This window comes from Channa argus, chromosome 16 (assembly GCF_033026475.1).
Source record: "Channa argus isolate prfri chromosome 16, Channa argus male v1.0, whole genome shotgun sequence".
NCBI classification, from domain to species: Eukaryota; Metazoa; Chordata; class Actinopteri; order Anabantiformes; family Channidae; genus Channa; species Channa argus.
The window spans coordinates 1,236,135-1,263,052 of NC_090212.1; the positions used below are offsets into that span (position 1 = coordinate 1,236,135).

General features: G+C 40.0%; 1 protein-coding gene across 1 annotated transcript in view; it reads right to left on the reverse strand.

Annotated features, from left to right (window-relative positions):
• Positions 1-864: 864 nt before the first annotated feature.
• si:dkey-288a3.2 (protein phosphatase 1 regulatory subunit 37) overlaps positions 865-26,918 on the reverse strand; it is a 60,276-nt gene continuing 34,222 nt past the window's right edge. The window contains exon 11 of the mRNA XM_067480911.1: positions 865-2,066. Coding sequence (XP_067337012.1) covers positions 1,914-2,066 — 153 coding nt within the window. The 3' untranslated portion in view covers positions 865-1,913. The remainder of the gene's footprint in view (positions 2,067-26,918) is intronic.

The window sequence follows — 26,918 nt, forward strand, 5'->3', positions numbered from 1 at the left end:
GGCCCCTGGGCCTGAGGAAGACATCCATATGGAGTTTTCTGCCACCTGATGATGCCAGCAAGAAGCACAGCGCAGATTGAAGGAAGAATCCATTCCAATAAGCATCAACAAATGACCGTGCACGCTCTCTTGTTCTGAGGAAAGTGCACTGTACACACTGCACGTTAAGGGTCTCGTCACACACTTTCAAAGTAAAATATTTGAGAACCTGGATTGATTTGCAGGAAAAGGCTGAAAACCCATCATTACAGAACAAGAAGATTAAAATGAGAAAAAGCTCTTGTACAGGCCACAATTGTTGCATCTGTTTGTATTTTTTTAGTTGCTAAAATAAAAAGGAGAACTGCATTAACATTTGAAGAAAGACTCATTTGAATGTTTGTTTGCTGCAGTAGTTGTATTTGCTTCCCAGTTATGAAATATGGTATTAAATTGCTTCCTGATGAAAACCTAGCGGGGTCAATATGTTGCTATTTCACTGTAATAAAACGTTTTTGGGTGTGGACATTCAACTTTTTTAGCTTTTATTTATTTTACTGCTGTAAAACCTCACATGGAATTTTATTTTCTACTTTTGTTTTGTGCACCAGTGCTGCTGCTAGAAGAAAACATGAAAAAGGGGCAAAACACATCCTGCAAAATGATTATTTATTAAAACATTTCAAAAGTCTATTCTTTGTACTGATGCATCACATTTTTAGAAGTATTTTTGTTTTAAAGATACACCATTGATATCACCATGTACCTGCTCAACAGGGCCTACAGATACTCACACTCACACAAATTACATAACAAGGCTTAAGGTGAGTTTGGGTGAGTAAGAATACACACTGTGTGTGTGTGTGTGTGTGTGTGTAAGGGGGGGGGGGGGGGGGGGCGAGTAAGAACAGGAGAAAGGGGGGAAAGAGGAAAAAAGTTGACAAGGAAGAAGTGAGAGGAGGAGGAAGGCGAGGGTTGGAGGGTTGTAGGAAGAAGAAGAGGATTGGAGGACTTTCATGACTAAAAACAAAGAAAATAACTGGAAACAAACTTTTCCCAAAAGAAAAGTGTGTGTGAGTGAGTGTGTGTGTGTGTGTATGTGTGTATGTGTGTGTGTGTGTGTGTGTGTGTGTGTTAGTGAGTGATACAGTGACCTGTGCTCCTGCCTTTAAAGTACAAGTATCCACCTCTCTGCCACACACAGCTCTGTTTCCTGTATTGTACTGCTGTTGACTAGGCTCATCCACATTAATCAGCAGAGAAGAATGAGTCCACGGCTCCTACCTTTGTCAGAGTAATGACACCAAACACACACACACACACACACACACACACACACACACACCTCTGAGGACTATCCCGCAATGCAGCAGTGTGAACATTAAGTGATGATGGAACACAAGCAAACAGGGATTTGTATAACACACACACACACACACACACACACACACAGATCTAGTATGAATGTTGTAGGAAAAGGAGGGTGGGGGAGTTCATAAGGATGTGTGTGTGGCGTGGTGGGGGGGGGGGGGGGGGGGGGGGGGGGGGGGGGGGCACTTCTCTTCATTTCTAGGTGATTCACGTTTGAAGTGGGGTTACAAAATTGCTTTATGGAAAGTGGCGAGCGGCTCGGCGGGAACATTAGGCGGGAAGCAGCAGGGAGGCCGGTGCTTCATTAGGGAGCTCTACTCTGCTTTTATTACCCAGATTTGGAGTTTTATGGTTATCATTATTTGCGATAGAATTATTATTCGCATATATCTGCTAGTCAGCTGTTTGGGTTGGGGACACTGGGGCACAGTGTCTGTGTGACTGAATCCTTGAGTGGTTTCTGAGGTGATCCGTACATGGTTAGCCATCTTTGCTCTTTGGTGCAGTGTGTGTGTGTGTGTGTGTGTGTGTGTGTGTGAGCGAGAAAAAGAGACAGAGCGAGCTTAGGTTGCAGTCATGCTGTCAGCTGGTCCATAAGCCTCAGAAGGTGACATTTCAGGGGTTTCCACAGCAAGGCCGGAGAGCCTGCCATTGGCGAGGCAGCGCTGAGTGATCTCCAAACGAAGCCTGGTATGAGTCTCCCTCAGAAACTCATCCTGTTGGCCACACACAAGAACAAAACCATTACAGGCTTCAAGAGGAATCAGGATTAGACAAGGAGACATATTGACATATGACATTTTTGATGCAAAATGAGCAATATTCCCTTTTGTTTGAGGACAAATAATGGATTTGTGTGTGGGACATCCCTGATGCCTCATGTCTGCTTGGACTATTATTTCTCTGTGAGTGTGATCATCATTTTCACAACTTTTACTGCTGACACATGGGACCATAGTAACATTGCAACTAAGGGTTTAAAGCTTAAACACCCAGATTATGAAAACCACTTTGTTTTGGAGGTTTTACCTGTGTTTCTGTTGCTGTGGTGGCAGATATAGTCCTAGCTACTTCTTACTATTTCAGTATTTTTGTGCTTTTGTCATTTCAAACATCTTCACATTTGAAACAAAAAAATCTGTTTTCTTCATCTCAGCTACAGTGACCTTAATCTTCTGGAAATTATCTTTAGGTTTGCAGACTCAGTATAATTCAATCTCAACAACTGTGAGATTGGTGGACAACGGCTCTACTTTCCTGCGGCATTTAGAGACTTTTTCACTGTGTCATTATTATTATTATTATTTTTTAAAAAAAAGAGATTTAGAAGGGGAGGTTGCAATGAGGTGCTGCTAATCATCAGCCCTTGACGGACTGATCATCAGCAGGTGTGCACACCTCTTTAAAAGTAGAAGTTTTGAAACGTTGCTGGTCTGGAGCATTCAGGTGTGTGTTAACACAATGTTAAGAAAGTCAAGTAAAGAAAGTTCGGGAAAGACCTAAGCAGTGGTTGTTTCTAAATGTTTGGAGTTCAATAATCTACAGCAAGACAGATTATTCACAAGTGTAAGCATTCATAAAAGACACCAGCTAAATCTCAGCCCCTACAGACCTCACTGAGAATGTTAAATGTTAAAAGTCTATGACAGCACAATCAGAAGAAGACTTAAAAAGTACAGTTTGTTAGTTGTGCTTTCATGTTCTTTTGAGACAGAAATACGTTCACCTTACAACCTGTTTTACAACGAGTTTTGCAAAACTGCATCTGAACAAACCACAAGACTTCTGGAACAATGTCCTATGGACAGATGAGACCGAAGTGGACTTTGTTTGGTTTTCACAAAACATGGATCCGGAAATTGAGGCCAAACACAGCATGTCAGCAGAAACATCTTGTAATGACTGTCAAGCGTAGTGGTGGAGGGGTGATGGTTTTGGCTTGTTTTACAGTCACAGAACCTGGAGTTTGCCTTAAAAAAAGACCAGTGTTCAAAACGTTAGTTACATTAGTGACTTATGAAATGTTACTGTGCTTTCATTCGTTGTATATTTTAGTGGCACTAAAGCAAAGATCACAACATCACTAGTATAACAAATCGCACTTTGAGGAGCATGAATATCAGCACATCTCAAAATATTGTTCTGACCAAAGTGTTGGGCAGACAGACTTATTCTCATTGATCATCCTCCTTCTTATATCTCATCCATTTAATTCTACAACTGGAATTTATTTGGTGAATAAATGTTCTAATATATTTAGACGGCACCCAGTTTTACTCAACTGGGTACCGGTCGAGTTCTACTCTGTCATAAACATCAAAAGGTTGTTGCAGAACTGGACCAGAAAGTACAGCGGGTGAACTTGGACAAAACCAAACCAGAGGGTGGTGAATAAAAGGACAGAGCAGTAGACAGACAGTGTGCTGACTTCTGGCTGGCTGCTGGCCACCAGAATCACTGATGCACTTTCCCGCCTCATAAATTATCACCGTGACCAGGGGTGTGATGCTGTCAGGAAAGCCCAGCATCCCGAAAAGCAACAGCAGAAGCAGCTCGAGACAACCTCCCCCCTCTCTTGCTACTCTGTCATCACTCACTGATTTGTCTTTTTAACACATGGAAATAGAATATGACACCAAGGAAAGATCCATTTTCTGGCCTAGCAAAGGAGAAGAAGCCTGAGTGGACCTGAGGTGTGATAAACAAGTGCTACCACCACTGAAACACCTGTCGGTTAAAAAAACATGCTGAAATACAGTTGGCTTTAAATGTTTCGACATTAGTAATGAAACAACTGACAGAAGCTGTCAGTAAATGCAAGTCCACAGGGAATCATCACCCTGCTCTGTGGAGTGTTTTTAGTCCCTTTCACCCTTTTTGTTTTGGATTTCATAAGCTGAAAATTCACAAATAGCCAGTTCCAAACAACACTAACCACTGAAATGATAGCAATTGTAGTGAAAAACTAAGTTTCCAAGCTGCAGTGTAAGTCCTGCTCTTCTCCCTCTCTCCTTCCTCTTCACCTCCCCCTTCCTCCCTCCCAGTGGCGGCGGTCTGCAGCAGAGCAGTTAATAAAGAGATTGATTATCGGCCTGTCAGGAAGTGACAGTTGGACAGGGCTGCTCTGCGTGAATGACAGAGGGCATGCTCACCACGCAGCAGCCCGCCTTACACACACACACACACACACATGCGTGTGCCAACACCAGGGGTAGGTGAGGTGGTGGAGAAGGAGGAGGATACGGGGCTAGGTGGGTGAGAAGCGGGCATGTGGAGAACAGCAAAGCAACCTTCTGCTGGTAGAAGTGTGTGTGTGTGTGTGTGTGTGTGTGTGTGTGTGTTTGAGAGTTAGTGTTGTAGAGGGTTCAGAGTCCATAGCCATGGGCTTCTGGAGAAAGAGGCGAATGGGGGAGGGAGTGGTGGCATTGCCAGTGATGCCATCCACAGGAACCAAAGGGGTCACAGGAGGCTGAGGAACACACTTCACCCTAATGCACCCGCAAACACACACACACACACACGGTTTGGCCATGTATTAGCATACTATACTATACCAACAGACATTGTGTAGGTCTCAAGTCAAAACCAAGGATGCAGCTGATTCATGCACACAAAGTTTGACACCATGTGAGTTTGTTGGACATCCACCAATAATCAAACCCACCAGAACCTTAAGTGTGGGGTAAAACCATAGTGGTAAATTGTTGCCAAGGCTTCTGTGCTTTTTTTCATGTCGCTCAACTTCTTCAGGCCCAAAACAAAGTCTTAGTGGAGGATTATCTTTTTCCATGGCAGTAGGCAGCTTTCATATAACTGAATGTTGTGCCATCTTAGAACATGGCATTCAGTTTTCTAGAAGCCAGTGAGGTGAAAAGCCAACCAACTTTTGATCGTTTTCACATCATTGTGGAACTTTTTTTTTAAAGCGTGTTACTGTACTGTCCGACTATATAGGTTGTTTGTACTAACAGAAAAAGGACTGCTGTGTTTGTCCAGTGCAAAAACTTGTTAGTTACCTGCTGTTTTGGTACAATTCTAAGAGACAGCAGTTGCAATTTTGGTGCCAAAAGGCTGCAATTTTAACAAACGCCTGCCTCCCTGCATGGGAAGGCTGTTTCAACAAAACATCATGTTGGTCGTATGAGACAAATGATATCTGTTGAGACGACTTTTGATCTCAGGTTTTTATGGAGGATATCTCTGTACTTCAAGTACTCCATTTAGCTTTTCCTCAACCTTGACTAGTCTCTTAGTCCCCGCTGCTGAAAAAACCCTTAGCATGATGCTGCCAGCACCATGCTTCACTGTAGGCATGGTATTGGACAGGTGATTAGACGTCCCTGCATGGTTTCCTCCAGACATACCATATTTAGAAATGAGACCAAAAAGTTCAATTTTGATTTCATCAGACTAGAAAATCTTTTTCCTCAGAGAGTCCTTTAGGTGCTTTTTTTTGCAAACTTTCATGTGCTTGGACTGAGGAGAGGCTTTTGTCTAGCCGCTCGGCAATAAAGGCCAGTTCGTTGGAGGGCTGCAGTGATGTTGACCTTCTGAATCTCCACAAAAGACCTCTGGAGCTCATTCAGAGTGACCATCGGGTTCTTGATCACCTCTTACTAAGGCCCTTCAACCCTGATTGCTAAGTTTGGCCAGGAGACCAGCTATTAGTAGATTTCTGGTTGTGCCAAACTTCTTCCATTTGAGAATTAGGGAGGCCACTGTGCTCTTGGGAACTTGCAGAACAGCAGACTTTTTTGTAGCCTTTCCCAGATCTGTGACTTGCAATAATCCTGTTTCTGAGCTCAGCATGCAGTTCCTTTGACCTCATGGCTTTTGCTCTGATACAGTATGAATTGTCAGAGAGGTGTGTGCCTTTCCAACTCATGTCCAATCAATTTAATTTACAACCTTACCAGTCAAAGTGTAGAAACATCTCAGCTCAGGTCAAGAGAAATGGGATCAACTTGAGTTAATTTTCAAATGTTAAGTTTAAACACATTGCTAAAATTTAGTTTTTAAATTTTCATGTTATGGTTGTGATTATCAGGCTGCAACATAAAAACTGAAAAAAGTGAAGAGGGTCTGACAACTTTGAGTGCAGTGTGTGTGTGTGTGTGTGTGTGTGTGTGTGTGTGTGTGTGTGTTTACAGTTTAGGTTAACTAAAGGAAACACATCTAATGGTTATGTAGGTTATTATGGTTATGTATATGAGCTCCTGCTGCATTTGTTAAATGTTAACTTTATCAACCTGATGAGTCATGGACGATTAATTGGACACAAACTGGCCTCTTTTATAAATCAGCTCCGTTCATGTTTTGACATGTTTGGGCCCCTCGGGAATACACCTGCTTTGCCATGAGAGGTGAGTGCTGCACGTGCACACGCTGCACTGGTTCCAGTTTGAAATTTAATATGCACAAGTGGAAAGAAACAAAGAGGAATTGACATGGTTGGGTATATTTTCTGTAACCTGCACAAAGCAGCCCAGTCATACATACGTAGAAACTGTTTTTTGTACTATTTAGATTTCTGCTAAGCAGATGCAATTTGTGTCTCATTTGTTTTATTGCAGTCTTTTCATCTAGGCTCAGGAGTTGATGGAAATCTGGTCATGGTGGTCTTGTTAATAAAGTTTAGTTGTGTAGTCCTCTACAGTATGTTTCTAATCCAGTTATTGACATTTTATGATGTAATTTAAATGAAAGAAAACTTGTAGTGAAGAGGTTTGGGTGAAAACAAGAAATAATCTCTTTACTGTACTGTATTAATTGTTAGTCAGTGTTTGTGTATTTTAACCCAAAGCATAATTGTGTGACCTACTTAACTTATTAGTATGTGGAGCAGGTACATAAAGGCCCATGGTGCGATGCGGTTACACACTCGCTGCTGGTTGGCATTCGTGAGTCACAGCAATGATGTTTCATGGTTCACACCATGTTATTAGAGTAAAAAAAAAAACATGATATTTTCTCTTTGTTGGTGATGTTTTCATCTTTAGTTTAATAAAATACTGTCACAGTTCAAGAATGAAGTGTCCCGTTTGTATCATAACTGTTTTTAAAATTTGAGGCTATATGTACAATAAACATATATTCTTTATTCCTTTAAATCACATTCCTCAGTTTTACACATGTGACATGTTTTCTTTATACTTTTTACAAACAAATATAGGTTTAAATTAATTATCAAATCACAACTTTTCTAGACACCGTGTTCTACAGTGCTTTCTTGTGTTTGCAAAGCCTTCTGAGCACAATTCAGTTACTGCATTGAAAATATATCTTTGCTAGGTCCAGTACAGGAAGTTCCACCTTGTCCGATATTACTTTTTGAAACCACTCTTAATAATATTTTAGTATCTGATTCTTTCTTGTACATTCTGATGTGTAAAATCACCATACATCTCATGGGAATGTCACGCCTTAATATCTTTTTTAGTACATGAAATGGAGGTGCCAGACTTTCAGCAAAGCAAAACTAATTTACTGATTCCACAAACACACACACACTCCTTCCCTCAACCCACACCACATATATTTTTTTCTTTCTGCACTTGATCGGCAAGTGGAACAATCAATAACTCTGGATTGAGTAAGCAGACTGCTGAGCCTAGAATCAAGATGTTTTTTTTTCTTTCTTTTTTTTCTTTTTACCGGCAGAGGAGGAGAGCATTTCACACCCAAAGAAGAGGGATAAGAGTGGAAGAGGAGGAGGGAGGAGGAGACGCAGATGGACAAGTGCTTTTACGGCTGAGTCTTCCTCTGGCTCGGTGCCACGGCCACAGACTCTCTTTGTTTGCCAGGCTACTAAACTAATAGAGATAAAGGCAGGTTCCTGCTGGCCCTGAATTAGAAAGTCATTAAGGAATATAAACACACATGGGAGTGAACAAGCACACACGGTAAATGTACGTGCGCATGTATACACACACACACACACACACACACACACACACACACACACACACACACAAAAACATGTACATGAGTATAACTGAAACATTTGTGCAAATACAAACACACACACACAAACACACACGCACACACACACACACACACTTCCTGTCAGTGCTCAAAATCCAAACAAACTTGTCCACCGACTTGGTGCCAGGGGGAACTCCTGTTTTGTCACCACAAAATTACTTCTTTCTTCACATTTTACTGCATTTTCTGCCATGTTAAAATTCTGTTAAGGTGTGTTAAGGTGGTCTGGTGTGTGTGTGTTTTCTATTATTATATGTGAACCATCATTGAAGGTCATGACTAAAGGTAAGTGCCAAAAGTGCCTCAGTCTACAAAATACTGTTGTCTAAAAATGAATAAGATATATTCATTGTTTTCTCTTGAAGGTGTAATCTAGAATATTCTGACTACATAGATCGGAGTTCTATTCAGTATACAGGTATTTTTCTTAAATAACATTTTCTAATATCTAATGTTCTGTTGTAGAAACTGAGTCCTGACTTTTATCTTTTTTAAAGTATTCTGACTTTTTAAATTTTTGACTTTGTGCTCAAAACTTTGACTTTTTTTCTAGAATTTGGACTTTAAAATGACAGAATTGTTACAAATGGGAACATAATCCCCCTAAATTTCATTGATTGAATAGAATGCAGAATCGGTTTAGAGCAGCAGGTTCTAGCTTGTGGCCTGGATCCTTCATGGAATCGCAACATTTTTTAATGTGGTACAAAAACAATTCCTGCTAAGGTGCATGGTAATACATTCGGAGTCAGAGCCCAACTTATTTTCTGGCTTTTTTGGAAAAATGTGGACTGCTGCTTTAAAACACCTCATAAATATAAAGTTTCATATATAAAGCTCACTGCAGTTTTAATGAAACCTTATTCAAAATGGAACAAATAGAGCACATTTTGGGGACTACTTGGGACTACTGGGGATTAATCCAGATTTTGTATCCATTGAGTATTTGTGGCAGCAGGATGTGGGATTGGGTCAAAAAATCATAGCATTGAAAGGCCTCAGTCACTTCTGTAATGTAATGTCAGGGGAGCAACCTTTATTTTCTGCTGCTGTAGTTGATACTGAACAACGGATTTTGGGATGGGGGCTTCTGATTTGAAAATAATCCCCCGCCTTACTGCCGGATGATTCCATGCACCCACTGCACCCTACCCCAGCCCGTCTTTCTCTCTCTCTCCGTCTGCCTCCTCAATGTGAGTTAAGATGGCTGCACGATGGCTGCCGGGGACGAGAACCTTTAAAGCTCTCTGGGTGCAGGCGCCTTAAACACATGTTAGCTACACGTTCATGCTATCCCAACACTACACTAAAACACACACTGAAAGGTCAACAGGGTCAGATTACATCTTAAACATGAGGGCACATGTCTCACTCAAATACCAAATTCAGTCTTATTTTAAAATTAGAGAAGAGAGGCAAAATAAATCAGAGCAAGAGGGAAGAAGATGGTGTTTTACCAAATGTGAACATGTGCAGGTTCAGAGGCAGATCAATTTTTACATTAACGCACACATATACACACACACACACACACACACACACACAAACTATACCTGTGCCTAAACCAGGGCTCAGGGAGCATTAAAATGTGTTCATAAAAAAGCAGAGGAAAAAAAGGAAGAAAACAACATATGGAAGTCCCAGCAGAGGCATTCTTATTTCTATCTGTGAAAATTCATTACGCATTCGCACAATGAGTGTGTGTGTGACAATTCGCCGTTTGTTCTCATCTGGAGCTAAACAAAGACACATGTGCTCGTTTTCAGAGCAGGATGCAGAGCTGCCTGATTTCAAAGGCACAACTTGAGAGACAACAGACAGCTATTTACAATATTTATACATTTAGGATGCTGATACTTTGCATATTATGTGTCTATCTCTGCGTGTGTGTGTGTGAGACGACAACAGTGGGGAAGGGAATCGCTGATGTAAAAAGGTTACTTTGGAAATTCTCTGATAATTGGTGCCTTAAAAGGAGCTCATTTTTAACTATGTCACCACGACTGCTCGATGACAATTAATCTGTTTGCGGCTGCTTCCTTGGCATCTGTGCCAATTACTTTATATGCTAATATATGTAAATGACATCTCAGATGCCAGTTTCAAGTATTATGCAAGTGGCGTATTGTGTCTATTATTTTTTTAGTCATATTGTTGAGGCTGATCAACAATGCATGTGCTTGAAATTTGGAAGCGTGTTAAGTTATAAATTTCTTCCTTTCCTACATGTGATACATTTCAAATGAAAACAAGGGTTTAGCTTGAATTTTGATTCTTGTCAGAGTATATACATGCGCTACCAAAAATGTCTACTTTTAAACCAAATTCTGTAATTATATAGACATTGTTAAATATTTTTCAGACTTTACTCTGGTATAAGTGTTTTCCTGTAACCTTTAGTTAAGGGATCAGCTCAGTTTTACTTACTTAAAAAAACACTTTAGGTATCTAAACAATCAAATATTTTTTTATACGTATAGAAACAAAACCAAAAAAGACTAGATGAAACCAGTCCTAAATGAAATGCAAAAACAAGCCCTCAGGTAGAGAAGGCCCAGTTTTGAGAAACTACACTGAAAACTTTATTTGAAGCCCCCCTTAATTAGAATGAAAATACTTAACAGTTTAATTCACACTGTAGTGTAAAGTAGAGGTAAATATGTTCAGTGTGAGAGCTTATTCAGGGATTTGTCAATTACTATTCCATCTTCTATAAAGCACAACTACTGGTTTGATGATGATGAATATGATGATTGTGAACAAATCCACATTATGTTATGTTGTATTGGAGCCAAACTTATAAAATGTAAAAACTAAATTCAAACTTACATATAAATAAATACATATTGTTCACATGCAGATGTGTAACTAACTATATTTAGTTAAGTACTGTTTTTAATTTTTTAGTTTTATTTCATCTTAACATTGTCACAGAGAGCTATATTTTATCTGACATTTTTAGTTACTAGTTACCTTTGTAGATTAACCAGTTAAAAAACACTGATGTATTATTATGGATAAACTAGCTGTCAGTACATTAAGTTGTTAAAATCAGCTTCACCTCAAACTGGCTGTTTTTGTAGCACAAGTCTCAGTAGTATCAATGCTCTTTCTCCTTTTATTTGTATTATTACTAGAAAAATGTCTTTGTCCGTTTAAAATTTTAAAGGTGAAATAGCTTTCTTACTGTAGTACATTAAGTGCTTTAAGTAAATGTTAGAGTATGTAGTACTTTAACTTATACGACACCTTTAGTGGAGTATTTCTTTTCTTGCACTTAAGTATTAAGTTACACTTAACGTACTCCTATCAGCTCTGAGTAAATTGTGTAAGCATGTACATGCAACAATGTACACACTCCTCCACACACAAATGGTGTTAATCCATAAATGTATGTTTGTGTACCTATATATCTTGCTGTTGCTGTCAGCTTGATTTTATATGTCTGTGCAGAAAAAAACAGTCAGTTTTGGAAGACTTCTGCAATTTATGCGGATGATGTTAGCGAAGGGTTGGTTTCGGAGATTGGTGTTTCACAGCATGTGCACAAGCAGTTCAGGTGTAAATATATGACCACGTGCAAAATTAATGAACAAATAATTCCAGAACAATACTTGAATTATTTTCCTGACATAGGAAATGAGTATGAAAGCTTTTTTAAACTTATAGATGACACAGTATTGATGTGTAGTATCCAGCAGGAGGACGTCTCCCTATGGCAGAGAATTTAAACTGGTTAAGTATCTTAAAGTTGACGTTAGATGTCTTCAGCTAAATTCTCCACCTATTCTCACGCACTATATAACAACATTAAGTCAATGAGCTGCTTCCCCACGTCAGGAGCAACTCTCACTGTACAACTGACGATTCAGTGGACGATTCAGTCAGTGGAATAACGATGAGCAAATGTTAATGAATGCACTTTGAGCCCCTTTTTTCTGTCTATAAATGGCAGTAATTACCAGCATTCCCTCCAACACACACACACACACACACAAACACACACACACTTTCTGAGCTGCTTTAAGATGCTTCTCTATTGTTCCCTCTTCCTCGTCTCTGTCCTCTCTCTCCCTGCAGCCTTCCATCATTTGAACTGAAGATGTCACTGTTGTATACTAAATATCTGCTCCGTCAAGTGCTGTTTGTGTGTGTGTGTGTGTGTGTGAGAGTGTGTGTCTGTGTCTGCGAGAGAGAGAGATGAGAGAATATGTTTTCATGTTCATCAGTGAGGAACAAAGCTATGTTGTTGTATTTAAGGCGTTTGGCTGTGAAGTTTTGACAATGCAGGGGGTACAACAGACAAAAACACAATCCATTAGAATGAATCCAGCCGGGTGATCTTTAAATAAGAGATGAAGACATTAATATAAATGTAGCACAACTAGATTATATTTTTGCATTTGATTGTTGAGCAAATAAAGTGTTCAAGCTGAGAATTTTTCACTTTTCATATTTTTCTTGTCATTTTGCATCCAATTTACTACTAAAACCTTGCAAATCACATTGCTTTTGTGCAGTAGCATAACACACAGTGCAAAAAAAAATTTAACATGGCCTATGAAAACACAGAAATAATGGATTATATTCCACAGCTAAAGTATTCATTAAAACAATTATAAAAATGACGCCTGGTCTTTAAGAGGTGGGAGGTGGCGCCACACTCAGTTTAGAACAGACATGCATTATAAACATTAACATACTGTGAATGTTACTGCATGATGTGATGAGTATATACTGAATTCACTGGGAGAAAGAAATAATTCAAAGAAATAAAAGTCACAGGGATGAAAATAAGGTGCTGAAAATGAGATGCTCCAAAAATGATGTGTGAATAAACATTAATAAAACATAATTCTTCGACTATGAATGCATAAACAAACACACACACACCTTAACCCTAGCAAATTACTACAGTCGGTGTATTTGTGATTTTCTATCTCATAGAATAGATTCACAAGTTGTTTAATAACTTTTAGAGATGGATGTTTTGTGTCTGCTTTAACATTTGTGAAATCTCCCTTTTTTGTAGTGCAGGTTTGGTGCGTGTGACTGGGGAAATTTAGGTTGACTAAGTTCAAAATTAATATAATTTCTACTTAGGCCTTTGTTGACTTTGGTAAAACGTGTACACTGTATGGAAATGTTTCAATGTAAAAAAGTAAAATCTGCATTTTTTTCAATCTGCATTTTAGCTGCAATGATTTTTAACATAGTCTCAATAGACAGACTAATGCTGCACAAGTATTCAGCTACTCCCTGGCCTTACAGTGCACACACCTACCTCCTCTCGCTCCTCTCTCCATCCTACCCTGTATTTATCAGTCTGTGTGACTTTCTAATCCCTCTCTTTAGCAGCAGTGTGTGAAAGCTAACACTCTTCATGTGATTATGAAGAGCCCAGGGCTGCTGATTATCTGAGAGACCACCACAGAGACCCCCGGCCCTGCTCTCCCAAGCCAACACTGCTTTAATTCTGCCTAATTGATCTTCACACTTTTATAACTTTTTTCCTACTAAATCACACAGGTAAAACCGACAGTTTGAATGAAACCAGTCTGTCTTGCTGGATGGTTAAATAAATTTCACCTCACTGTTTCAATGTGCCACTCAAAGGGCTGTGTGTGTGTGTGTGTGTGTTTGTGTGTGTGTGTATATATATATATATATATATATATATATATATATAATTGTGTGTGAATGGTTTTTGTGACATTAATGCAGTGTATTTGCAAATTAGCCAAAAAAAACCACACTTTCAATTACATGTTGTAACATTTTTGTAACAAAGACATCTATAAAACCCCAGATCCCAAAAAATCATCAGATCCCTATTTTTCTTTTGTAAATTATACAAAGACAACATATCAAATGTTGCAACTGAGAAATGTAGGAAATATCTGCTTATTTTGAATTTGATTGCAACATGTTATAAAAAAAGTTGGGACAGGGGCAACGAAGGAAAATATGTTGAGTAGTGCTAATATAAAACACCTGCTGAAAACCGTTGCCACCTAATTACATTAACTGGCAGCAAGTCAGTACTACAATTAGGGATAAAAAGAGCATCCCAGAGAAGCGGAGTCTTAGAAGTAAAGATGGGGTGATGTTTATGTTCAACACTACAGCTCATAATTTTTTAAGCAAAACATTCAGAGAATCTGGAACAAGGATAAAAAGCCATGATGAATGACCATGATCTTTAAGCACTCATTCAGCACTGAATTAAAAATTGATAGGATTCTTGAATTGAAAACATTTTTTTAGAATTTATTGTATTTTAATTATTTTACCAAGATATTTGTATTCCCCAACTCGCATAATTGTGTTTCTACTCACTTCTCTTTTTGTGCTTGTATATAAGTCATATTTATGTGTTTCTGACAGTATTTGCTGTCAGCACATATTCTTGTTACAAAATATCTATTAGCTTCAAATCAAATAAGACGAGGCACAAGGAGTTACAATAGAACAGATTACATTAAAATACCTTCTGGTAAATTTGTTTTTCTTTGCAAAGAAACAAACATATATAAACAAGATCCAGAAAGAATGCTGTGTTCCCCGAGCCTGATGAGCTCGTTTAAAATTAACTGAGGTGAAGTGGAAAACTAGCCTGTGATTCACAAAATGTGATTAGTCTGGAAATTATGGATACTGCAAACTCAGTGCTAAAGAGGAATCATTTTCGCACTCTGTTAATAAAGTGACAAGTTCTGTTGAGGATGAATTGCAAAACTTGTTCTATAGACTGTATTTACATCTGTTGGAATTATAAATAAAACAATATAATTTCTGTTTGGTGCTAATATTTTAGTATGTCCAGAACATTAACGTCTTGAGGTTTAGCAGTTTAGCACCAGTGCTATGAGGCAAACATTTATCTATCTGGCTGAACCAAAACTACTACATGCAAGCTCTAAGAATGCAAACTATTCTGCTCCTCCCACCCCTTTCTCATCCTGCTTCATTACTCTCCACCCAGCCCTTCACCTACATCCTCAGCTAAAGCAGGAAGTGCTCGTGAGTCAGAGGAGCATCTTCCAGCAGCTCGCCAAAAGAAGCTTGAAGCCTTGATGTGAGAACAATAATGGATCATAGGTGCATTCACACACATTGACAACTGTGAGCTCCAACCAGTGAATTTGGCCTTTTGTGACTAGTTAAAGATTTGTGAATAAAAATCCATATTGCTCCCAGTGGAAACTAAAGTTCAAAATAATCATTACCTTTGAACGATATGTACTGAGTGAGTAAACAATTACCATGAGACTAAAGCTGGATTCATACTTTTGCTGGGCTGCACTTAAAGCAGCCACATGTTTAGGAGGGGGAACAACTTTGTTAGTCTTCTACTTTTCAGTGCCTAATATAACCTAATATAACGCTCCCGTTAACACTTTGTGTCACCTTTAAATATACAATAAAAAGGTATTTTTCTACTGTGACTTCCATTGTAAACAATTCAACTGTAAACCAGGAAGGAATAATACAAATATTAAGAAAGAAAAATAGGAGTTTTATCTCCTCTGTAGCTTTACCAACATTCCTCAGTACCACTTCTCTGAGGCGTTTAATGACTTTGAGTGAGTCGACGGCGGCTGTGGCGCTACCTGTGACTAGGTCTTTACACAGGTGAATATGCAATCCCGTGCTTGCTAAAAAGCCTTTATGTCTGTGACATTTCCCAAATGGACTCCCTGAGAGCAAATTTCACCGGCTGCCTTGCTATTAGTGTTGTCTCTGTGTTGTCTATAAAGCTGGCTGAATTACAGACTGTTTCAAAAGTCACACTTCTCCTGGAAAACAGAGAGCTACCCCCTAAGTCTTATGCACTGTGGCATTTAGTTCCACCCTAAAATTGGAATATGGAGAATTGGAATTAACTGTTAAATGCCTTGTGTGTATGTCACCTGCTGTTAGGACAAAGCCACAGTAGATGAAAAGTTAAGAATGTGTGGCATCAACTAATGATAGCTCTTTATCATCAGCACTGAGCAATTATCTGATAAAGTCATGAGTAAGTACAGGCAAATAGTTTTTACAAGTTATGTAGTTATGTAGGAAGGTATGTATGTATGGAAGTGTATAATTTGTATAAGAGACAGACATAGGAAAAAGATAAGTCCGCAGGAAGTAGTCAGTTAGAGAGGTACCTGGCTGCCGACAAGATGGTCGACTTTCAACACTCCACTTAGTTGCCTAACTCTAACTATCTTCATCTTAAGGGCCAACTCCTGCCGAAATTAACAATCAGCCCCATTTATCTGCAACTAGATACTTCTGGTCCATTTTTTAAGCTTTTGTCTGAGTTGAGCTGCCATAAGTACGAAAATGTTTGAAAGTGAAATGATGACATTTAGTCGCCACATTTAATTACCTCTTTTTGTTACTAAATAGTTGCAAGATGTTTAAAATTGAGTGTATGCATGTCGTTTTGTGTTTTGTAAAGATGAAGATAAGCTATAATCTCCATCTAGGAACTATAGAGCCGCTAGTCAGTGCTGCTTTACAACAAGGAGTGACAATCATTTTAATTGATTAACATCAACTAATAACTACACTTTGCCAACATATTATTAACTCAGTGACCACATACAGTACTTGCATGGCCAGATCTTCACCTGCTCCTCACTGTCCTTCTGCCACTGGGGTCATTGACTCTATATTGACTCTATCTATAAATCAGTTTGCTTGCTATCAAGTGATATAAAAGGTGAATGTTGTGGTCACATGTTAACAGGTGTTTGTATGGGTGGGTTATAGAGGTTTATTGCCACAGTGTGGAGTTGATATCTTAAGATCTAACCTGTAGATCTTCAGAGTGTCATGTGTGGTCATGTGTGGATTTACACATCAAAGACACACATGAGGGATAGACTGGGATTAATCGTGTCATTAATCGTGTGTGAAGTGGTCGTTGGAATATTTTTCACTGTGAATCCAGGCCACAATCTGTCGCTAACCCTAATGAACCCGCTGTGACTGGCCAACCAAACAAAAGTTTAGTAACGTTGTAGTCAAACAAATTGTAGTACAGATTCAGATATTTGGCCAGAAAAGAGACTGCTTGTCTGTGAATATGTTATTCATATATTCAGCATAAACACATTTGCAAGAATTGTAAACATACCCTTATTATTTTAATAAAAACAATATTGCAAATATGTCAACTATGAATGAGAGACATTGTACAGGCTGTTGTAAGCTGGATAACAGAAAGAAGTCTTAAATCTGTATGAATCTTGTAAAAAACTATCATGTTATTTTCTCCCAGTAACTGCTACATCACAGTGACTCCAAATTACACACTCTTGAAACTACTGAAAACATTTGTAGGTCTATGAACAACCAACAGGTGAAGATAAGTTCTTTTAATTTGGTTGGATTGGACCCTCCACAGATCATCTAATAACCCCAGTACTACACTTAATGGACAGCACCATTTTTTGTAGCTTTATGAAAAGTAAAATACACTAAAAAGGGCTCTCTTTTATTAATCATATTCCAATAAATAGGACAGGCAAAAGTAATACATGCAGCAAATAAAGCATAATGACTGACTGCTCAGAACTTATTGTTCCCTTAAGGGCACATGCATTGCTTATGCAGCACCCATGGCTTTCATTTGGATTTCTTTCATTACTATTTCTGGGCAGGCCATAAACTTTTTAATGGAGTGTTTTGATTTTTCTTTGTGTTTTTGTTTTCAGAGGACTAATAACTCACTGGTTCTCTGAAGGTTTGGTAATTGTTTTGTCAGGCTTGGCCAATTTACAATTGAAATACACTGTATTTATTTTAAAGCACCACACAGCAAAAACTGCCTTTCATAAACACTGATCAGCCATAACAATATGACCACTGACAGGTGAATAACATAAGACCTTGTAGTGGGTGGAATATAATAAGCAGCAAGTCGTAGCAGAAAATATGAGAAAACCTTGACAAAGAAAACCTTACATTGGCATCAGTGAGATTTGACTGTCCATGCCCCTGTCATTGGTTCACTAATTTTTCTTCCTTGGCACACTTTTGCTTATTCATGACCATTGCACACGGAGAACATCCCACAAAAGCTGCAGTTTTGAAGTTGCTCTGACCCAGTTGTCTAGCCATAACAATGTGGGCCTTGCCAGTGTAATCCAGCAAAGGACCTACTATAGCTCAAATTGCTGAAAAATGTTTTGAGAAGATACAAACTTTATCTATCAAGAATAAATCACTTTATCAAAATAATTTCATCAGAAGAGGTAAAAAATACTTTATTCCAACTTTATGGGCAAGAGTTTACTTTGACTAACTGACTTTAAAACTCCCTTTTTTTAGGGGAATCAATTACGTCCTTGTCAAAAACAGTTCTGAAGTTTCACTGGAATGCAGACACATTGTTTATAAAGTGCAAGAAAAAAATTTGTTCCCATATATCTATTTTACAAAGCTGTATAGCCATCTGTAGGCAGATCAAAATATGTGTTAAAAGATAACACATTTTGCAGGACACTGAGGACATATCTAATTGATCCCTGATGGGGTGAACTGGGGGACAACTGCAGTGAAGCCCACAGCCACTAACTTTGGCTACCCTCCTGTCAGTGCTTTAATAAGATGCCTAGCAACACAGTGCATCATGGGGAATGCCAGGACACTGGCGTCTGGTGCCAACATTGCCCAGAACCACAAAGGAGTGTTTGGGGAGGGTTTCTCTGACCTCTCCAACAAAGCAAAGGGGGGACGAGCATCTGTTTTAATAAGGCTGCCCCACTCTTCATTCACCATGTCAACCCCCTTCCCTCCCCAAGCTGTGGAAGGGGCACTGGCACCAGAGGAAAGGTGGCAGAGGTAACAGCTGGCTGCAGCCGTGGCGGCATGGCCGTGGCATGACCACAGCTTTATTAGTGGCTTCCAGGACACCAGCTGATCCTCTCCCAGGGTCCCTGTCACACTGACATCTTCATCCCTAAGCTGAGCAGACAGGCAAGGCCTGCCAGCCAGTGGAGGTGACAACAAATCCAATTACCTCCCCTCCATGGTGCCCGGCCAAACATGGGGGTATGGGTGTGTGTGTGTGTGTGTTGGGGCAATGGGAATGGGTAATGTTGCTGAGATAGAGAATGAGGGACATGCAAGTTAGGATGGTGGAAGAAGAGAAGGTATACTGACAGAAAACTGACGTAGTTTTCAATTTAGATTCCAGATGATACAGGCAGGAGGGCTGATGTTTTTTTTCCTGTAACTCTACTACTGTAACTCATCACATACAAGACAAAGATTTGTGACTTTTAGAACCATTCAGCTACGTGACCCTGGGAATTTAAAGATAAACCCAAGGGCTGCAGATCATATCAGCATTGCATTGCATCTATGAACTGTTCATCCATCCATCCATTATCTGTCACCGCTTATACTATTTGGGTCACTGGCGGGCTGGAGCCTATCCCATCATCAGGCAAGAGTCAGGCTACACCCTGGACGGTTCATGAACTGTTAACTAAATCACAATTAATCTTCATTATCAAAGAGATAGTCCTGGTTTGAGATAATGGTATTAAATATCAATGTGATCAATCCTCTGCATACCAAGAGCCACAGAAGAATGGAGTTTGACTCCAGTTATGAAATAAATCAGTGATTAGCAAATCTGGTCAGCAAAATCATTTTAAAAAATACCTCCCAATGTTTGTATACGACCTAACTGTAACCTGACTGTCTTTGTGGCTAAGCCTAACCAAACACATGTTTGCACAGTGTTAATACAGTGTTTTTGTTTACTCAGGGCATAAATTTTGTGAAAATGTTTGTCATTGTGACCCAACTGTAAGTGGCTGTATCTGTCATTGTGGTGCCTAGTAACAAAAGTGGAATTCTGGAACCACTTTGACACAATCCATTAGATGATAACAAATAAAATATAGGGCTGCACATATCAAGATGTTGATGTTTTGGCACATGCCACTCTCCTATTACCCAGTATCACCTCTGCATAAGTTTTTCCTTTGTCTTTTGACTATTTTTATCTGTTTGCTAAGTACGTCATGTGCAATACCCACTGATTCTGCTACCAAAACGTGTCTAAAGTAACCACTAAGACAAAAATAATCAACAAAAAACCCTTCCCTGTTTAAAGACAGTGTGGTTTGATTATAGCTTTAATCCTGCCCATTCCAGGTTCATTTTATTAAGCCCCTTATTTTATTTCCATACCAAGCAGCAGAAACTCATAAAACTCAAACCAAGTGAAATGATAAGTCCAAGTTCTTAAATTCAGCTACTGTTCTGCCCTTAAACAGTAACTTTATGAAATGCCCATAAACAAATTTCACTCTTCTGATCAGGTCTGATCATCACAGACCATTATTGATCTGCAATCAACCCACCTGTGCCCTTTGTAAGAGAGATGAGAAGCTTGTTTGGCAGACAATAGAGGGAGGGCCTTGAATGAGAGAAAAGCAAAAAGTGGCAAAGCGCAAAGCAAAACTCTTCAGCCGTTCTGTTTTCCCTCAGTCTGTCAGCTTTTTCCACCAGGACCCTGTGTTGTATTGAGGGGATCTCACCTTATCATCCACAGAGCTTTGGTGTTGGAAGTTTCGCCTTCAGTCGGTGACTTTGGTGCCCAACCGGAGAAGATCATTCACCACTTCCTCCTCTGACACCCTTCCATACAGGGATGGGATGATCGATTCATAAGTGCAAAAAAAAGAGGGGATACTGATACTACTACAGGGTGTGTGTATGCCAAGAGAGTTGTTGGGGCTCTCACTTTTGAAGGTGGTTGAAGTCTTGCCAAGACATTTCATATTCATAGTTAAATATTCAGTGCGCATGGTGGACAGGGGCAATTTCTGCAGTCAGCCCGCCATTCAAAAGTGAAAGGGATGTGGCTTGTGGATGAAGGGAGCGGGAGAGATAGACACGCATGGGGCTTCATGGTAGTCAGATGAGAGGCTGCCAGCTGCTGATGGGTGACTGTTTGAGCGTGGCGCCTCAGGACATGCCCGTTGAAAGGCGATGCGATCCGACACCCTCACTTATGCGGAGCTTATATACATATGCCCCCTCTTATGCAGAAGAGGGCCATATCAATTCCAGAACTTCCAGTGTTTTGGTCATTATACCAAGTTGTCTGAGCAAGTGTCTTGCCATGTCTGAATGGGGAATGTGGACTTACTGGGCTATGACCACTGACAAAAGCCTCTTCTGCATAAAACAACCTTGTGGCTTCTCAAAAATGTTGGATCTCACTAGCTGGTGTGTGTCAGCAAAGCTGCTAAGTGAATAAAGTTTTGATAAAGCAACTGAGTTTCACAGCTTGAACTGTACTCTGCAGTGCACAAAAGCCAGTAATGCTCAAAGTTTGATAAAAGGACAATTGATGTATTTATTGAAATTTTTGTGTAAAAGTGACGACTATACCTATGGTACATTTCTTCTCATACCACTCATAAGACAGATTCTTTTTGGTTTTCATAGGACACAAATATTTCATGTAGGTGATGGTACTTTTATTTTGTATGTGTGTGCATAAAAAGTTAGACTAGGATGAATGACAGATCAGTACAGCTTGAATTTTACATAGTATGTGGACAGCTGTACATTTTGGGATGTGTTGAGATTAAACAATGAAGACCAGGAATGAAATCTTAAACATGATTTGTGGTTGAGTATGCATTCCCTACACTGTAGCATGACATGCACCTTCCCAGAAAAAATTACATGTTGTGGTGAAGCCGACTGCAAGAACTTTGACTCACCCATTTGGTCCTTTATGCATCAATCAGTTCAGTAGTCATACAGATGACCTCCTCAAATGTCTTGCTGTAATATCAGTAAAAGTAACTGCTGTTCAACATCTTTCAACAGCTTTCAACCCCCTTCAGGGCTCACTACAGCGAAACATGTTCTGCACGTTGATTTGGCATGCGTTTTTACGCTGGAAGCCCTTCCTGCCTTCCTGCACCCTTGCATTTTATCTGGACTGGGGCCGGGACCAGGGTTGCCCTTGATGGCTGGGTGAGGCCACAGTTGATGGGGTGAGATTTGAACTCGCCACCTTCTGTATCCCAACCAAATGCTCTACCACTGATCTGCCAGGCCCCCTTCATCTATTCGCTCCAACTTCATCAAAAAATCCCATTGGCATATAAACTCTACTACCATCTAGCTGTTTGGTGGTGTAATTGCAGAGTGACACAGACAAACAAGTGTATAAATGCTCACAATTGGGTGCTGTGCAGCGTAGTGTCTGCATAGATTAAATGGAGAGACATACATTTATGTAGCTTTAATCAGTAGCTTCAGAGGAGTTTTGTACTGTAGGAATATATTTTTTAGATTGGGCAGAATAGTCGCAATAGTCCTAATAGATTTTCCTGTTATCTGTTTGTGTAACTATAATAGTTTTTTTCCTAGAAATATCCACTGTAGCTTTAACATAACAAGGAAGTTTGATGCCTTATATATTTTATTTGATGTCATTGTAAGTAACTTTATGGTTAACAAGCCCATACAGAATATATTTGTGAGGTTCACGTTAGTAAAAAGTTAGTTTGTGAAACTGAAGCTGCTCGAGAGGAAAACTGAGGGACACTCGTATCACTTATTGTGAACAAGTGATAAGTTGTGTACCGTTTTGAATGTTACAATATGAAGAATTTAACAACGTTGCGTTTCGCTGTTCCACCTCCTCTTCTGAACCCCTGTCCTCACCACGAGGATAAAGAAGCACATCCCTTCTTCTTGCGATAGCTCTGGTCGCACCTCTTGGTTTGGAAGATTGGGTTGTAAAAAAAATTAGACCTGTCGAGTGTTACTCATCAAGGCACTCCACCTCGCTCCGTATCAGAGACAGCCGGTCCACTGGGGCAACCGGGGCGGGAAATGACTCTGCTCCCCTCCGGCCCCAAACCAAACCCCGAAATGCTGATCCCCCCCTTCCCCTGACTACACGTCCAAGTGATTACACTACACCCCCCGCCGAAACCCATACTCACAGACAAACACATACACGGACGAACACACACGCTCAGAGGGGCTAATTAAGGCTTTAATATGCAAATGAGAGCCGCAGTAAATTACACAGCTGGCAAATATGCCTGTTTTTGCCTGAAAATACATCAGGAGTGCAGCGAGGAGTGTGTTGCTGCTGTTGTTGTGTTTTTAGGAAGACAGGGTATTGCTACCTCCCCTTCACATACTCCCCCCCCATTCTCATCTGAGACTTATCCAGAGGTATCCACAAATAATATGTTTTAGTGAGGGACACAACTGCAGTTTAGTGGCATTGAATATTAATGTATGACTGATATGAAGCTGTCTGTGAGGTGCAGCTTTGATTTAATAGTAGAGTCCCTCAAACAGTCTGGGAAACCTGCCATGCACATTTTGTGGCACATTTTCAGTGATGGGTTTTAAAAGTCTTCACTCAGAACCCCAAACATTAAATCCCATAGGCTCACTGACACCGAACATGTTTAAAAGTTATGGATGGATCATGAGAAAATGGACACCAGGGCACCTCAGAACCTGACCCCCAGACAGAACCTTTTGTTTATACTGTTATCTCTTCCCTGTCAGCCAGCCCACACGCCAAATATGATGTTACAACCACTTGCAAGGTGCAAGGTGCATTGTGGTGGTGTCATTTCAGCTGATCGTGAGGATCGTGATTTTTGCAACAAAAGAGCAGATACAGCACAACACAACAGTGTGCAACACTAACTTGGCCATGGTTAGTGCTGTAGTCTGCTTCTTCTATTCCTATCCTGTTTTTCTTTGTTCATCATGTGTCCTTATGGTCATAATAAGTCTCTTTTTTGGTAGTTGGGATCATTTTGTGTCTTGTTGTGGTTATTTTGTGTTCATTTTCGGTCATTTGGTCTTTTTCAGATCACTTTCAAAGTATTTTATAACAACTGAGTTCTGTCACTTTAGAAATAGGCCTTTTAAAACTCATTAACAGAGAGGATCTACCCCATGGGCCCCCTCCAAGGCCATTTCTGGTGATAAACTTACATAGTTATTCAAAACAGCATTTCCTTTACAATCTCTGAGCAATGCGATGCATTGCGTATTGAGGTTCCAGCAGGTGACTGATCTGGTATCAGTGTGAACCCTGCCCCCCCCCCCCCCCCCCTCCTCCCCTGACTTCCATGAACCATTCCCTTCTGCTGCCCTCTGAGGCACTGCTTGGAGGGTTTTTTTCTGCCTGGTTGCTGTTGTCTGCCTCGTACTCGACTCCCCAGAGCAGCAGTGTCATCATGATGTGAGCTGAAACCTGAGTGCTGACTACATGCATGGTCAGGCCGTCCTGTCACCTGGCCAACTGGGACTGACCGTGACAGGAAGGGTGCCCAAGAACACACCCAGAGAGCTCTCAGTTTCACACTGCTCCTAAAATAAGCATCCACGCTTCTTCAAACAGTGCCCTCTGTGCAGTACATTTCCCACAGCAGTGTCTCCAAACACCCAGGGAGACACATGCAAGTTCTCATATTCACGGAAATGTGATGTAAACTAAAGTAAGGTGTGAACTGTCAGACCTGTTTGGGCAGTGCGAATCTTTGCACTCATATCAACATACAAGATATCAATAAACCACGCTATAGTTGGACCAGTACTATATCTAAATATGGTTATTCACTACAGCAAAAATACCACAATTAAACATAACATAACATGAAGCATAAAAAACCCTGAAGTTTCTATAAATACCAGTTTAAATGCTCCCCAACTATTCCTTTAAGCTTTGCTGTATTTCGCCATTAACCTCATAATTTGACAAATATAAAAGAATATGAAAACGTTTACATATAGCATAATGATAAGTAGTACTAAGCACAATGTGCAACTTAGGCTGATGTGAATTCATTAGATTTGCGTGGAATTTGATTATAATCCATATGTCAAATATGGCAGTAGATTGTTTTGACCAACAGCAATGTGATATAAAAAGATAATCTGTAGTCTGTAGTAATAATGACGTTAGTAAAAGAGAAAGTTGGTGCTGTAATTAGAGAGTAAGGAAGTCGAGGCAGAAAACCCAGGATGTTCCTAAATGAGACTCCTGACCATATAGGAAGGTTGGGACCAATTACATAAATGGTTGTTTAGGTTGGAAAACTACTACAAACTCAATAAAACATCTCACCTGATGGTGTCATATAAAAGCCAGGAGAACTTGATTATGATTCTAAATCTAAATATTTGTATCAAGCTTCATGGAAATCCATCCAGCAGGTGGCAACGCACATTATATTGAAAGAAAGCACCCATAAGATGCAGCACAATGGTCAACTTCTTAACCTAACCAAGAAATAAAAACTAATCTCAACAAGGAACATTTCACAGAAATCATGTGTGAACTGAGTTAACCAGCCTGGTAATACAATCTGTTAATGATACACGATAAAGTAGGGGTAAGTTAAAATCCCTGAACAGGTGGACTGGCTGGTTTCTTGGGCTTCGTCTAGACTTGGGATGGGATCATAAAGGCAAGAGAAGGAATTAGGTGTTTATAGTGATCCACTACTCCAAGTTGTGGGTCGAGGGTCTTTGCTGGGTTAGTCCAGGCCTGCTGATTACACATATGAACTCCAGACAATGGGTCTCATGCAAGAACCACACATTTATGGCATTTCCTAATTTTCTCATACTTCAATTACAGTAGGCCAAGTGTTGTACCATAGTGTTGATAGGTACTGAAAGGCTCAGTGTCTCAATCAATATTCTCCAGAGGTGCATGTGCAATGGTAAAAGATGACAGCTGTTTACATGCATCAAAGTCAGGCACATAGAGCAGAAGCGCTCAATGTAACGTTGAGTTCCAATCTTTTTATTCTTTAAATATGAAAATACAGCTTTTCCTTCCTGCGCACACACACACAAACACACACCTGGCTCCTGTAACAGCTACACCTCGCTGACGTCCAGCATTCAGGAGAGGACACTCCTCAGTCAGAAAACAGCTAACAGGACGTTCATATTGGCCAAATCCACATCCAAATATCTGAGGATCAAACCCATAACCAGGATTCACGTTTCCCTTGTCCGACCTGTAATAAAGAGCACGTCAGGCAGGAGGGAAGTTTAGTTCATTAGTTGGGTTGACAGAGTCCCCTGATGTATAAACAGCTCAGAAATGCAGTGGCTACAGAGAGAACTTGCCCCTTGGAAAAAGCTGCTTTCTACTAGGGCCAGGGTGCATGAATATTTTAGAAGGGTAAATAATTAATAATTAACAGCAAACAGGCCAGTGATCAAATGGAGAAGCGTGGCAACAGACAGAAAAAAATCAGGCTCTTGTAAACAAAGACGAGAGGACCCAGATTTCCTCCTCACTTACCACCTTCTTTTCTCGCCTTTTAAATATGCGCATCTTCAGCCGCTCCCCCACCCCCCCCCTGCATCGCCATAAAAACACACACAGGCGTGTAGGAACACACATGCAGTACGAGCCACTCTGTCAACACACACAAAGTGCTGCCATAACCCCCTCCATCAGTCACTCACATTCATACCCACACTTATTTTCCTTTAGAAGAATGAAATTTTCACGTATTCCTTGGCGACCCGGGGAATGTGACTGA